This window comes from Pundamilia nyererei, unplaced genomic scaffold (assembly GCF_000239375.1).
Source record: "Pundamilia nyererei isolate P.nyererei 1_Seehausen unplaced genomic scaffold, PunNye1.0 scaffold00017, whole genome shotgun sequence".
Taxonomy (NCBI): Eukaryota; Metazoa; Chordata; class Actinopteri; order Cichliformes; family Cichlidae; genus Pundamilia; species Pundamilia nyererei.
The window spans coordinates 4,021,801-4,036,590 of NW_005187418.1; the positions used below are offsets into that span (position 1 = coordinate 4,021,801).

General features: G+C 41.4%; 1 protein-coding gene across 8 annotated transcripts in view; it reads left to right on the plus strand.

Moving 5' to 3' along the window:
* tanc2b (tetratricopeptide repeat, ankyrin repeat and coiled-coil containing 2b) overlaps positions 1–14,790 on the plus strand; it is a 163,639-nt gene that overhangs the window by 141,871 nt on the left and 6,978 nt on the right. For 6 of the 8 annotated variants that reach the window (XM_013908992.1, XM_013908994.1, XM_005725881.1 and 3 more), the window contains 16 exons: positions 289–520; positions 2,142–2,311; positions 2,451–2,729; positions 3,277–3,444; positions 3,922–4,082; positions 4,437–4,545; positions 4,661–4,783; positions 4,981–5,217; positions 5,302–5,508; positions 7,645–7,738; positions 8,900–9,033; positions 9,253–9,376; positions 10,026–10,201; positions 10,793–10,925; positions 11,789–11,818; positions 13,044–13,135. In XM_013908992.1, the coding sequence (XP_013764446.1) occupies positions 289–520; positions 2,142–2,311; positions 2,451–2,729; positions 3,277–3,444; positions 3,922–4,082; positions 4,437–4,545; positions 4,661–4,783; positions 4,981–5,217; positions 5,302–5,508; positions 7,645–7,738; positions 8,900–9,033; positions 9,253–9,376; positions 10,026–10,201; positions 10,793–10,925; positions 11,789–11,818; positions 13,044–13,135 (2,469 nt within the window). The remainder of the gene's footprint in view (positions 1–288; positions 521–2,141; positions 2,312–2,450; positions 2,730–3,276; positions 3,445–3,921; positions 4,083–4,436; positions 4,546–4,660; positions 4,784–4,980; positions 5,218–5,301; positions 5,509–7,644; positions 7,739–8,899; positions 9,034–9,252; positions 9,377–10,025; positions 10,202–10,792; positions 10,926–11,788; positions 11,819–13,043; positions 13,136–14,790) is intronic. The other 2 variants (XM_013908993.1, XM_013908995.1) reach the window with 1 other exon arrangement.

Consider the following 14,790-nt stretch of genomic DNA (forward strand, 5'->3'; position numbering starts at 1 on the left):
TGTTTCATTATGCTGCAATCATCCACCATGAAGTTGACTCAATCCCAAATGAGTTGTAGCTGTTGTACACCGGGAAAGCTGGCTTTGCACTGACGGAGCCCTGAAAAAAGTGTTATTTCTAAAAGTGTGTCATGTGTCCCCAAGTGCTCCTTGACACCGATCTTGAGTTTGCAATATCCAAAGGTTGCTCAAGGTTGGGAGTACCAGAGGGAAATGGGGAGTGTTCACCTTTACAATTCTCCAAATGACCTGGCTTGCAATCTTCTCCCAACTCTCTGTCGCCCCCAGGTGGTGGCGTACCACTACTGCCAGGCAGATAACGCCTACACCTGCCTGGTGCCAGAATTTGTGCACAATGTTGCGGCTCTCCTGTGCCGCTCACCGCACCTAGTCGCCTATAGGGAGCAGCTGCTGAGGGAGCCACACCTGCAGAGCATCTTGAGTCTGCGGTCCTGCGTCCAGGACCCCCTGGCCTCCTTTAGGAGAGGGGTCCTGGAGCCTTTGGATGCACTTTACAAAGGTGAAGCATTTAGAGTTTGTATTTCTCAAGTATTTCTGCATATGTGGACAGATTAGCTCAACTAACCTAGGGAGAAGAGGGAAAAATATAATTCTGAAAAAAAAAAAAGGAAAACACTGGAAGATTATTAACTTAAACTATAGCTACCAGTTTGAAATTGCAAAAAATTGTCACTAAACGTAATAAATAGCTTTAAGTGTAGTATTAAGTAAAAGTAGTGGACAGGTGGTTGAAATGGAGTGTGTTTCTTTATATTTTACTTCCAGTTAGCCAAACTCTTTTAATTTTAAAAATGATCTTGAGCAATAGTTCTCCAGGTTTTTTGATGGTATTTCAAAAATGTTCTTTGAACATTGGCTGCTTTTATTCATTTCCAGTCCAGTCCTTGTACATGAATCATTTTCAGATCAATGTTTATCTTTAAGCCACTTAACACTGACCTATAAATCAACCATTAAAAGGGTACCAAACTCAAAGGAAATAGGCAGTAAACAGACAGCTTAGCAAAGAAAAAAATTTAAATTGTATCTTTAGGCACTTTGTTGCCTGTCACAAAAAACCTGATTTTTCCTCTGTTTTTTTAGTTGAATCTATGAAAAATGCCAAATATAACAGTTTGACAGGCATGAAATAGTATTTTTGCACCACCAAGGTGATTCATAAAGACCTATTAACAGGAAAAAAATGTCTTATCTTGGCATGCTATGAACAAATTTCTTTTAGGAAACTGGGCAAGTGGAGTACAACTGGCAGGTTTGACAGGGCCTTTAAGGTAGGACAGATTAAAGAAAGGCTGGGATAGGTGGTTTAAAATAGTAACCATTACAATTCAGAGAAAACATGCATATTGCACTTGATCTGCTCTATGTGTTTGACAACATTATATTGTTAAGGTTTAGAGCAGCTACATTTGAGATGTCTGTAAGCTCCATCTTTCCCTTTCAGACATTAGTAGTTTCACTTCAGCTGTTTGAGGTCCTGAGCTGTTTATAATACATAAAAAGGTTCATCTTTTTATTACATGTTTTCACTTAATTTTCTCTGTAGGTCTAAATGTGTTGATAATTTACATATTGAGCTGTAATTTTTAACAAGTTAAAAGTATTTTTCTCACAATTCAAACTTTGTGCCCTTTCACAGTCTAATTTATTCCCTGACTTGACACACTGGTTCAATATTAATTTCCTTATACTCAAAGTACTCACAGTATAATTATTACCATATCAAATTTCTTTCTCAGTGCTTGATCTTCAGTTGTGTTGTGGGCTCGGGAAGATATTTCAGTCAGGACAACTGTAGTCTAGAAAAAATTACATTTCCTCTTTAGTAATGAATATTTTGGCAGAATGGTTCTGTTCTGGGACCTCTGTTAAACTTCCTCATACATACATGGAAAGCCAGGGCTGAGGAGAACAGCAGCAAGACACAGATGAAAGGAGAAACTGGGGTGGAGGAGGTTTGCAAAGTGGCTTGCACAGGGAGCAGCAGCTGTAGGCAGGTTAAAGCAGCAAGCTTTTTAGCTGCGCCATAAGGTGATGTGGACTCGATTGCAGCAATTGGGGCTGAGCTTGACTTCATGGCCTGCCTGAACTTCCTCTAACCTTCACCCTGTGTTTTTCAGAGAGGAAGATTAACTCTGAGGAGGATCTCATTATCCTCATTGACGGCCTCAACGAGGCTGAGTTCCACAAACCAGACTACGGAGACACCATTGTCTCCTTCCTCACCAAAACCATCAATAAGTTCCCTCCCTGGCTCAAACTGGTGGTCACAGTCAGGACCACGCTACAGGTAGAAGTCATACCATCTTATTATTTATTTTTGACCTCTATATGAGTTCCTGTACTTGTGAGTATCTACAGTTTAACAATATCGTTCTACCAAAGTCATGAAAAATGACTTCCTAACTGAAATCATTCTGACTCTCCAGGAGATCACCAACGCGCTGCCTTTTCACCGAATCTCTCTGGACAGCCTGGAGGAGAATGATGCCATAGACCAGGACCTGCAGGGCTACATCCTGCACCGCATCCACAGCAGCCCGGAGATCCAGAACAACATCTCGCTCAATGGCAAGATGGACAACACCACCTTCGGCAAGCTCAGCACCCACCTCAAGGCCCTGAGCCAGGGATCCTACCTGTACCTCAAACTCACCTTTGACCTCATTGAGAAGGGCTACCTTGTCCTCAAAAGCTCCAGCTATAAGGTATAAATTTGTTATGGCTTTGACACTTATGCTAATATACCTAACCCGACACTGACCTCAGAAGTAATGAAGTCTGTGCATGCACGTCACTTATTATTTGCAGATGCACTGCTGGAGAGCTGTTTTTGTTTACCTGAATCAGAATCCAGAATCAGAAAGGGTTTACCTGCACTCTGACATGCATTGTGTAGAAGTAGTTTCAAATAACTCTGTTTTTGACAGTCTGAATACAACACATCTTTCATAAATTATGCATTTGAAATGTTTTGTTGTAGTATTTCATTATGAAATATTTTATCTCACACCCCCAGATTCATTTAATTTCATGTATTCAGACAGGCTTCCAAACTTTATTTCTTAAAAAAAACATTAAAAAATGACATCTGATACATATCTGAATCCACATTCTTCTCTCTAAGGAAGAGAAAGTGGAATAGTTGAAGATGGGCTGTACAAACATGATCCATTATTCATGTGGTGTAGGGTTATATCCAGAGGAAATCAGCATTACAAATCAGAGTCCCTCCTTCCATCCTTCCTTCCTCAGGTGGTTCCAGTCAACCTGGCTGAGGTATACCTGCTGCAGTGCAACATGCGCTTCCCCACACAGTCATCGTTTGAACGGGCGCTTCCCCTGCTCAACGTGGCTGTGGCCTCGCTCCACCCGCTCAATGATGAGCAGATATATCAGGCCATTAACGCTGGTTCGCTGCAGGTAAGCTATTCCAAAACACACAACACCTCAGACCTTTGGACCTTCTAGTGAGGCCGTCGGTGGAAGAAAACGGTGTTCTTGTTGATACTAAAACTAGACATCCTGTTAAGGGGCAAGGAGGAAATAAAATTCAGCTTTGACGCTTTTTATTGTTGATGATTAATTAAACACTGCTGGCTTCTGAGTAGGGGTAGACAGAAAATAACCAGTTTTCTTTAATGGGTTTCAATATACAAATATATTGAAAAACTTCAAAATTGCTGAAATACTATTATAGAAGGAAGATTTTCATGTCTTTAAACATTAAAACATCATCCTCTTATTACTCATATTTGTGGTGGTATTTGTGCAGTATTGTTTGCTTCCCTGACTGATATCGACGTCATCTAGGCAGCAAATCCTTCAGGACATAACTGTTGATAAACGCATGCTTTTGATCTCCGATCTTTAACATTGAGACCATGTTTGTGGTGACAGGGCACCCTGGACTGGGAGGATTTCCAGCAGCGTGTAGATAACTTGTCAGTCTTCCTTGTGAAGAGGAGGGATGGCACCAGGATGTTTGTTCACCCCTCCTTCAGAGAGTGGCTGATCTGGAGAGAAGAAGGGGAAAAAACAAAATTCCTATGCGACCCTAGGTGAGAAGGGGCAGGCAGACATGAGAAAAGAGACTCTCCCCATCATGATTGCTGAAGATGATCGTAAGAAGGTTTAATAAAATCATAATAAAACAGAGGTTTATTAACCGGATTTTGGGGAACATGTGAACAGCTTATTGGATTTTTGGGGAGAAAGCTGTGAAGAATTCACAGGCAGTATTCTCATTATATTTAAAATTGCATCTATAGTGTCACATAATCAGAATCTTTAAATGCAAACGTCTCTGTTTACACTTTATTTTCCTGCATTATAATTAAAACTCCACAGATAACAAAATGTTATGACCTGATGACTCAGTCTCAAGTATTGAAAGTGTTTTTCTGTCTCCACAGGAGTGGGCACACCCTTCTGGCCTTCTGGTTCTCTCGGCTGGAGAACAAGCTGAACAGGCAGCAGACGATTGAGCTGGGCCATCACATCCTCAAAGCACATATCTTCAAGGTATACTGTTGTTTGTCCTCACACTCGTCTATAGATACACACATACACGCCCCCACGCAGCTGTGGTCTAGCTCTGCAGTAATGAATATTTACACACTGTCTCTCTCTTTTCAAGGGTCTCAGCAAGAAAGTCGGAGTTTCCTCATCCATCTTGCAAGGCCTGTGGGTATCCTACAGCACAGAGGGTCTCTCAGCTGCTCTTTCTTCACTCCGAAACCTCTACACTCCAAACATCAAGGTACAGGTGCTAGCACGGCTGAGAGGAGAATATTCAAAAACACTCTGGATACTAAAAAAAATGAAAACTTCTCTGACTATGCTTCAAAGAGATCTGCCTCTCTCTGGGCTGAGATGGTTTGAATACCCAAAGTCATAGTTTGCAGTGGTAGCTTTTCCTCATATTTCTTTATTTTTGTCTTTAATGCATTTGTTTAGGTGAGCCGGCTGCTGATGTTGGGCGGCGCCAATGTGAACTACCGTACAGAGGTGCTGAACAACGCCCCCATCCTCTGTGTCCACTCCCATTTGGGCTACATGGACATGGTGGCTTTGCTGCTTGAGTTTGGCGCTTCTGTTGACGCACAGTCTGAAAGCGGCCTCACGCCGCTGGGCTACGCTGCTGCTGGCGGGCATATGACAATTGTGACTGCACTCTGCCGCAGGAGAGCGAAGGTTTGTGAACGGAAATGGCAAGGGGAAAAACTGGCCTGATTTCCATGTAACGTGTTTTTGATCAAATCTATATCCTGCTACCAGGTGGACCACTTGGATAAGAATGGTCAGTGCGCGCTGGTTCACGCAGCCCTCAGGGGCCACATGGAGGTTGTGAAATATCTTATCCAGTGTGACTGGAGTATGGGGTCGCAACAGCAGTCACCGCAGACTCAACAACAGTCGACCTTCACCAAGAGTCACGCAGTCCAGCAGGCTCTTATCGCTGCAGCCAGTATGGGATACACAGAGGTACAGCAGGGACACATGAATGGGGACGAATTTGGGTTATTATGCCACATAAATGGTTCTTCAAATCTTAACGTGATGATTAAAACCTGGGTACTCAAGCCTAGTCACCTACAGACAGATTTAGACTTGCAATCAATGCATGATTTAGATTTCTGCAGGAAATCTACGTCCTAACTCATGATGTAACTGAATGTAACCCTTCTGAACCCAATGCTGCAACCTTCCATGCTATTCAAGTTGTTACGGACTGCATTGACCCGACATGTGGTTACATGTCTCGGTATGTGTACGCCAGGTTACGTGGAAAGTTGCGGTTAAAAGGTTTCGTTATGTTGGAAGTTACAGTGTAGGTTTCCTGCATAAGTCTAAACCATGCATAAATCAGGGAAACAAACAGAGGGAAAAGCTTAAAGCTGAGAATCGTACTTAAGGAAAACAGGAATCTCAAACTACACGTTTTTGTTATTTAACTTTTTAAATTAAGTACTTTATTTGTTTTTATTTTTTTCATTTTTGAAAACAAGCCTTAACACATTTTTATTCTTTTATTATCAGAGTGTCCTCCAGGACATTGTGAAATGTAATAATAAATGTCTTTGAAACACTTTTAATAAGTTATACTTGACAGTCAGTTGTTGACTATATACAGACACTGATCAAACTTTTAGCCTGCTGCATTAAATTATAATGCATATGGAACTTTGATGTTCTGGAGCCTAACTGGACCGCCTTAAATTTTAATTGAATACCACTGCTGTTCAGTTCCTTTGAGCTTATTTCTATTATTGACTATTTTCATTTTGTTGAGTCTCTGTATTAAGTTGTAACAAAAAAAGTGACATAAAATGCTAGAAGTACTTGTTATTGCACCATTTTTGTGGCTTCGTGTACAACATTCACACCAATGGTGGTGGTAAATCAGATTTAGTAACCCTGTAAAAGAAGCAATAACTATAGAATTTCTCATTGAGGCTTGTTCTGCTGTGTAAGCCATCTGTTAAAGATGCTCTCTGTAGTCATCACTTGTTGGGGGAAGAAAAGGAAGGTTACATTAACTTTTACACATTTGAAGTCACTTAGAAATGCCACTATTTTTTAAAGTAAGGCTATTAGCATTATATTAATCAGAAATGTTGTAAATGGTGAACAATGCAGTCACTCATTGCTATTCATTCATTCATTCATTTGCTTTTTGATACACTAGCCACAGATATACTTTTTCAAACATCACTCCTGTTTTTTGTTTGTTTTTCATCCCCATTGACAGTTTTATGGTGTTAAAATTCCAGCTGATCATGTTAGCTCAGCTCAAAATTCAGATTTCAGAGTACAAGTTCAGTTTTTATAGGTTTGCTGTCCCCTTAGGAATAATTTTCTTCTGGGACTTTGTTTTCACACAATAGGATGTGCTACTCCCTTCCCAAACCACCACAAAGTTAATCAAGCTGCCAGCTGAGGCCTGTTAGGAGTTTATTTCTCAGATTGTGATGTTCCTATCCTCTCGCTCAGTTATGCAGCAATGTCTTCCACTTCTTTCTGTTTTGGGAGGGGAGTAGTACAGACCGCTGTATGAGAACTGAAATGCGGTTCATTTATGACTTAATTAGATTCAGAATAAAGAGGCTTTTGGTCTTTTTAAGAGGGACAAGAAAATGATGCTCCGAATACTCAACTGTCCAAATGTGCCTATTTAATCAGCAGAACAGTTTTCATATTTAAAACTGGATAATTGGATAAACATACAATAGGTTACACAATGTGTCACTGAAACATGGGCGTGATGATTGCTGATAATTGGCCTATCTGGTATGTTTGTGTGTAACTACCAGCTGTTAATCACACGTACCTGCTGTAGGGTTTGGAGAAAAAGCACTTTGGACATTTTTAAATATATGAATTATATGAAGTTAAGCTGGATGGTAAATGTAATGCGATTTCTACTGTCAGTTCACTGTAATATAAATATATTCTGCAGTTGACTGGCAGAGATCTGGTTGTCAGCACTGTTGCTGATGACTTGTGTACAATCCTGTCTCTCAGATCAGATTACAGCAGATTTAAAGGGTAGTAGATTTCGCTCTGTAAGAGGAAACGTGGACATTAATCAGTGCCATCTTGAATCTTATTCCCCATCAGATCGTGTCTTACCTGCTGGACCTGCCAGAGAAAGATGAAGAGGAGGTGGAGCGGGCTCAGATCAATAACTTTGACACTCTGTGGGGAGAGACAGGTGGGAATCCATACTGTAACTGAGCATTATGCATCTAAAACCACCAGTTCAGAATAACAGATGACTGTGAATGCTCATGTTAAATCCCCTGTGCAAATGCAAAGATGTATCATCGTTTTTTCCCCATAAAGTTCAGACTGATGGAGTTTCTGTGAGAGGGTTTTTCACTGCGAGGCAGAGCGCTGCAGTGCGGATGTGGGAGATGTTTCTTGTGTGTCTGCTGCTGGCTGCTGCTGCGTCAGACGCTGATGACAGTGCAGTGGTGTCATTGGAGCATAGACAGGGCTGGGCCCACACAGGGGAGAGGAGGGGGGCTTTGACTGAGCTCTAGGGTGCTTAGAAATGACTAGTCTGATTGCAGGATGTTGAGAAATGTAATGTATCATTATAACCTAGAGCTATAAAACCTCATTGCAATCTTTAGTGCCCCTGCTACAATTTTGGAACGACTGTCTTCTCACTGTTGAAGAGGGGGAGTCATTCAGCTCTGCTTTCATTGTTTATAAGGGTTCAAAAGGGTAACAGCTGTTCTGACACATGATTTCCAATCCCAGTGTTACTAGATAGGTCAAGTGGAAGTATGTTAACAGCCTGAGGGAGACTATGCATATTGACACTTAGAGTTTATGATATACCTAAATGTTTCTCCAGCAAAGAACAAGTAGGTTGAAGCTGGGCTCACACTACCAGGTCTGCTGTCGCTCTGATTCAGTCTGCTGAAATGATTTCAATTACATCTCTCCTCTCCTCATCACTTAAAGTACCTGCGTCTTATGTACATTAAAGCAATAATCAAGTCAGTATGTGTAAGTGTAATCTCTATGAACCTAAAGCTCGAGCTTCATACTGGTCTAAACTCTCTTTCTCACAGAGAGAGGATATCCTTAATATGGTCATCGGGCTCAGCAGTCTCTCAAGTCTGTTATTCAAATTAGAATAAAGTGAAAGGGAAAGGCGTTCAAATGGCTTACTTCAGACAGAGGATGAATTAGGGGCTCAAGCCCCAGCACAAGCTTAATAAGGATTCTTTCGACTTACTAAAAAACGAAGATATGCAATTATGCAAAAAAGTATGGAGTTGGAAATGAGCAGATGATAATATGCTAATTGTGTGCTCCTAACTAGCCATAACATCACACGGTTGTGTATTTGTGCATTCAGCTCTAACTGCAGCCTCTGGTCGTGGGAAGCTGGAGGTTTGCCGTCTGTTGCTGGAGCAGGGTGCAGCTGTGGCTCAGCCCAACAGGCGAGGCATCGTCCCACTGTTCAGCGCCGTCCGGCAGGGACACTGGCAGGTCAGTGGCCACCTGATCCTCTTTGCTAAATGAATATATTTTGCTTTGAAAACTTGCAAAAAAATGAACAATTTGGATGCATCTCATTAGGCTTTGGGAAAAGCTTAATTTTCCCTGCTGTTGCCTAATCTAACTGTCAGAGTAATAGTTTTAAAAATGAATTTCTAGCTGCAGTTTTCGTGTTAACTTATCTCTTTGATGTTGCATTGGGTGTTGCAGATTGTGGACCTTTTACTTACACATGGAGCAGATGTGAACCTGGCTGACAAGCAGGGTCGTACGCCTCTGATGATGGCTGCCTCAGAAGGGCACCTGGGAACTGTTGAGTTTTTACTAGCTCAAGGTGAATAAAGAAAAGAACTTGAAAGCAAATTGAAACTCAGTCAGGTCAATGTATTTAGCTAAAAAAATACTTCTGTCACAGCAGGAAACCGATACAACATTGTAATTGTTGTTGGGAAGTGTTTGTGCACATCTCTCAACAGATCTTCTGAACCCAAATAGTGAAGGGAAGAAATATGTGTCGGTATTTGCCTGATGTTCATGCTAGCACCGCTAAATGTTTCTGTATTTGGACTGGGTGCAAACACAAAGTTGTATATCAAAGTCAGACATGATGGATGGCATGAGAATCAGATTTGACAGGTCACAGGAGCCAGCGAAGGATAAAAGAAAATCCCCTTAAAATGGAAAAGATTTAAAGCAAATATATTTGCGTCAAATTGATTTGAGATTACAACACAAGAATACTGACTGCACTAATAAAACTGAACCCAATTACGGTTTTCAAATTATGTTTACTGTAATTGGATCCAAATGAAATCAATGGCAAATTTACAAAATCAATCAAAAGTAATACAGCAGTTAGTTATTAAAAAAACAGAGACACACAAATTCAAACCAGCCAACCACAGATGGAGATTACTCTGAGATGGAGTACAAAAATACGCTTGGCTGCGTCTCACTGTTCCTGCTACTGTTTCCCGTCCCAGGAGCCTCCCTGTCATTGATGGATAAGGAGGGTCTAACTGCTCTGAGCTGGGCATGTCTGAAAGGCCATTTACCTGTTGTCCGCTGCCTGGTGGAGAGCGGAGCCGCCACTGACCACGCGGACAAGAACGGACGCACGCCCCTCGACCTGGCTGCCTTCTACGGCGACTCTGAAGTGGTATGTAGCTAATGTGGAAACCAAAGGGATGCATATACGACACCCATACGTAGCTCGTATGTGTCTGAGCAGGTTTTTATATTGCTGACATTGATTTAGCAAATTTGTAACTAGCTTAGCTATTTCTATGGTAAGCTATAGAGTAGTATGATTTCTTTTTTATAGACAGAGGTGTCAAACATAAGGCCCAGGGGCCAGAATCGGCCTGGCAAAGACCCTAATCCGGCCTCACTGGGCAGATTTCAAAAATTTTAAGGAAATCACCAAATTTGGACTTTGAAGTATATTTTCACAAGTTCTACCACATTACCTTTACTGATAAAGACCTCCCAAATGGTCATACATAATAATAATAATAATAATAACTATCAGCAATTTGACCTACAGTAACTCGTCTTGCTGGATCAGACCACACCAGCCTTCGCTCCTCACGTGCATCAGAGACTCCTTGGCCAACCATGGCCCCCGTTGCTGGTTCATCACTGTTCCTTTGTTGGCGTAATGTACAAGAGAGGCTTTGGAATCCTGGATGATATGTCTCTCTGTCCTTCTCTTTTTCGCTCATTCACTCCATTTTCTTTGTCTCTCCAGGTCCAGTTCTTGGTGGACCATGGGGCCATGATAGAACACGTAGACTACAGCGGGATGCGTCCTCTGGACAGAGCAGTGGGCTGCAGAAACACGTCCGTGGTAGTCGCCCTGCTAAAGAAAGGAGCCAAGATAGGTAAGAGCAAGTTGACAGAATTAAAGAACCTATTATTTAGCAAACAGACGAGGGACTCTTAAGTGCAGCACCTTTGTTCTGTAGCGCCACATAACAGCATTATTTGCCTGCTGTGAAATAAGATACAATTGGAGATTGTATTTTGGCTGAAAAGGTCATGCATCGGCGTTTAAGCATGAGCTGCATGAAAGACTATAAAAGGAGAATTCACAAGATGATTGTGTACACACTTCCTGCTGGTCATTATAGAGCACTGTAGTACTCCAGTGTAATAAGCCATGGATTCAGGTTTGTGTCTCCATGTAGCATAAACAACTTCCTGCTACTGTATGCCATCCCACCCCCCTGGTGCTGCTTCTCCACAGCTATTTATGGCTCTGATGCGTTTCTTTTTATTGTACTACTGTTGCTGTTGTGTTGTTTTGCTTTCTCTCTCTCTGTCATGTTCTCTCAGCGCCTCTGTTTGTCTCTATCGCTCACGCTATCTCCCTGTTTCTCTCACAATCACGTCCTCTCTCTCGATTCCTCTGCGGTTGCTCAGAGACAGGTTGTTATTAGCGCTTGCGGTGGTTTCTTTTTGTTTTTTTCTTTTGTATCTTTTTGCTGAGGCACTTATCTCCGCTTCTCACTGCTGCTTGTATTCCTTTTCTCACTTCTCTTCCTCCTCCACCATCATCACCTCTCTTCTCTTTCACCCTCCTGCTGTTTCTATCTCTTTCTTTCCTCTCATTCCTACGCACTCCCACACCCCTGTTTCCCTGCAATCCTGCCCTCCCCTTCCTACTTACACTCCATCCCTTGCTCATGACCTCCCTCCTCTTCCCCTCTTACTCCTATCCCCCCGCCTCTCTCTCCGGCCCCAGGATGTCAGACGCTGCCCAGTCGGCCCCGAGGTAAAGCCAAGGCTGTCGACTTCTCACCCTACCAGGCATTTTGACAGCTCTATCTCCTCTCTCTGTGTTGTCTGTGTCGTCCTAAGTGTCGGCAGGCGAGCTTAGCTACCCAAAAACCTTCCCAAACTGACAAATAATAACATGCAAAGGTATTAGCACTGACAGAGACGCACGCGGTCGGGATTGCCTAGAGGTAGATGCTAACGTTGAAGTGGTTAATGACAGCATGCCCAGCCTCCAGCCTGTGACGTCGTATCAAGGTGTTGACCCTCCATCCCACAGATGCATGACGGAAGCCCACAGTAACTCTTGCGTGGTAGTGATTTAGCGCAACTGCATGTATTTGTAATACCTCTGTGCCACCGCCACCACAGACTGCAGTGATAAACCATCCTCCAGACGTTTTGTCAGTGTCAGCTAGGCCAGGCAGCAGCATTCCCACCCTCACCACCAGTTCAGGGGACAGCTCACGCCTGCAGAGCCCCGTTTTATCCCTCCTGCTTGCCTCTTTTTTGTTTTTCCCGTAACTGCCCCTGTGTCTCCTTGTGCTAAATCCTCCTCCTTTTCATCTCTGTGGTGTGTGCACATGTGTCAAGGATTGCTGTTGCGCAGATACAACAAAGACCGTTTCAGTCAAGGGATTGTGTTTGATTTCTCAATCATTTTTTTCCCCTGTTGTTTGATTTTCTTGCTTTTTAATCACGTCTGTGAATTACTGTACACCTGCACTTCTTAACAAGACAGAAACTGTGTCTTAATAGAAAGTCATGACAGTGTGCTTTGATTTAATTTCTCTGTATACACATCTACACTAGGTTGCCTGGGCCAAAACATATTTGTTGATATTATATAATTAATTGTTAAAAAAAACAAAATAAAAAGCCACTTTTCACAACAAGGACAATGCTAATTTTTGTACGACAAATAAGCACTTTTAAAAAATGATTGGCAAATACCATTTGACCCAGGCATGATGTCACGATGGTGACAGTGCTTTCGAGGTGTCAGGATAGTTTTTTATTTATTTTTTCGTAATCTTTCTTCTGCAGTGGATTGCCTGTCTTTTCTCTTCCATTCCTCCATTTTGACTGTTGTCCTCATTCCTGTTATTATTGTTGTGTGTACTGTGACTCCCAGTCGCTCCTCTCCTCTTTCTCCTCCTGCTCCTTCTCTCTGCTTATTACTGCGTGTCTTTCTTTCATCTGCTCCCCCCTTTGTCACACAGGTCCAGCCACGTGGGCTATGGCCACCTCCAAACCCGACATCATGATCATCTTACTCAGCAAACTCATCGAGGAAGGAGACAGTTTCTACAAGGTCAGAGAACAGGCTGTGCACTCAGCAGCTCAGATTCCATACTGTGAATGAAAGATGGGTTATGGATATCCTTTATATGCAAGTTTAAAGATGCCTTTTTGGTAAAGTCATAAACTCCCATTGAAAAATTCTGATCTTTGTGTCGCATATCTGGCTAGAAATCATATCCATATTAGAATATTCATAAAGCCAAAGACATTATTTAAATAAGATCTCAGTAGTGTTTGTCCACAAATGAATTTATATGGCTAATTAGATATTTTGCAATTTATCCATCTAGATTGTTTTGCTGCACGTTGCCCAATTTTGGAAGCTAGTACATGCCTATCCCCCATCTTTGTGAACACGAGAATGAAATGACGTAGGAGTTTCAAAGGAATACTATAGATACATCTTCTCAAACATCATAGGTGTGTTTGACTGTCTGTGACCTTGACTTGAGTGTCAAGGTCACAGAGTTTTCTGAAAATACTGTGAACACGATAACTTGAGAAAGACGCCATCTTGGATTTTCAAATTAATATCATAGATCCATCTGCTTGGAGGGTGAGGGGTAGCCCACCAGTATTTTCTAATGTGTTATAGGTGCTTAAACGGTACAAATGGACTATTTTAGCCTGTGATGTAGTCGCTAGAGAATATTATGGTGCAAAAATATATTGGGCATAAGTTTTGTGGATATAAAATACATATCATTGGGAAATTAAAATCACACTATGTTCTTATAAGGTGTTACAAGTGGGTATTTTAAACCTCTTTTTAGGTGGTTGGGAAAAATGATGACATCACAATATCTGGTTTAGAATTGAAGATGAAGTGCCTACGTGCTCTTTATGGTTCTTCAACTCCTGATCATGTCGGGGAAAATTTGCATTGGCTATTTGCTGTAATGATCTTTTCTTTCACTTAAAATAAATGGAATTAAAGAGGACCCAGCTTACGGTGCTAAAAGTGGAAACAATGCTAAAAAAATAACTTAGCAGAAATGTCTCTGTCCAGAAATCAGTTTCTCAAAATAAATCGAGAGCAGTTTTGTTTCGGGAAACCGCTCAGATGCTTGACTGTAATGCCGGCTAGCTGCATGCTTCTTCTGGCTGGTCATTGTAGTTTATTAAAAAGAAAATAGTTCCTACATAAAACAGCTTACACCAAAATGTATTAGACGATTTGATTTGATGCAATTTATTTATTTGTTGTTTGGTTTCTGGAAAGAAACTAAATGTATTTTAAGAAGGTAGAAATCTTCTATTCTGTCTATTCTACAAAACTTGGCAATTCACAACAAAACCATCCAGATGGATGAATAGCACTGCAACAGTACTTGGAAAAAATGATTTTGGAATTTGGGTGCAGTGATTAGTCCAGCTGGCTCCGTACAAGAAAGTTCCTGATTCAAAATAACTGATTGTAATCATGTATTGGGTGGAAAATAAATGGTTACCAGCTGAAACATCAAATATCTGAAGAATATGAAGTTTTCATGTTATCCTGTGTGGGTACTTCTTTGCACAGTCCAAATACATGCTTGGTAGGTTAATTAGTGAACTTGAAAGTAAATTAAAACAAAATATAATTTTACATTAAATAAAAAAGTTTTAAACTTAATTAAAATAAAACATGTCTTAAATTAAAATAAGTAAACTGTCATGTTTATT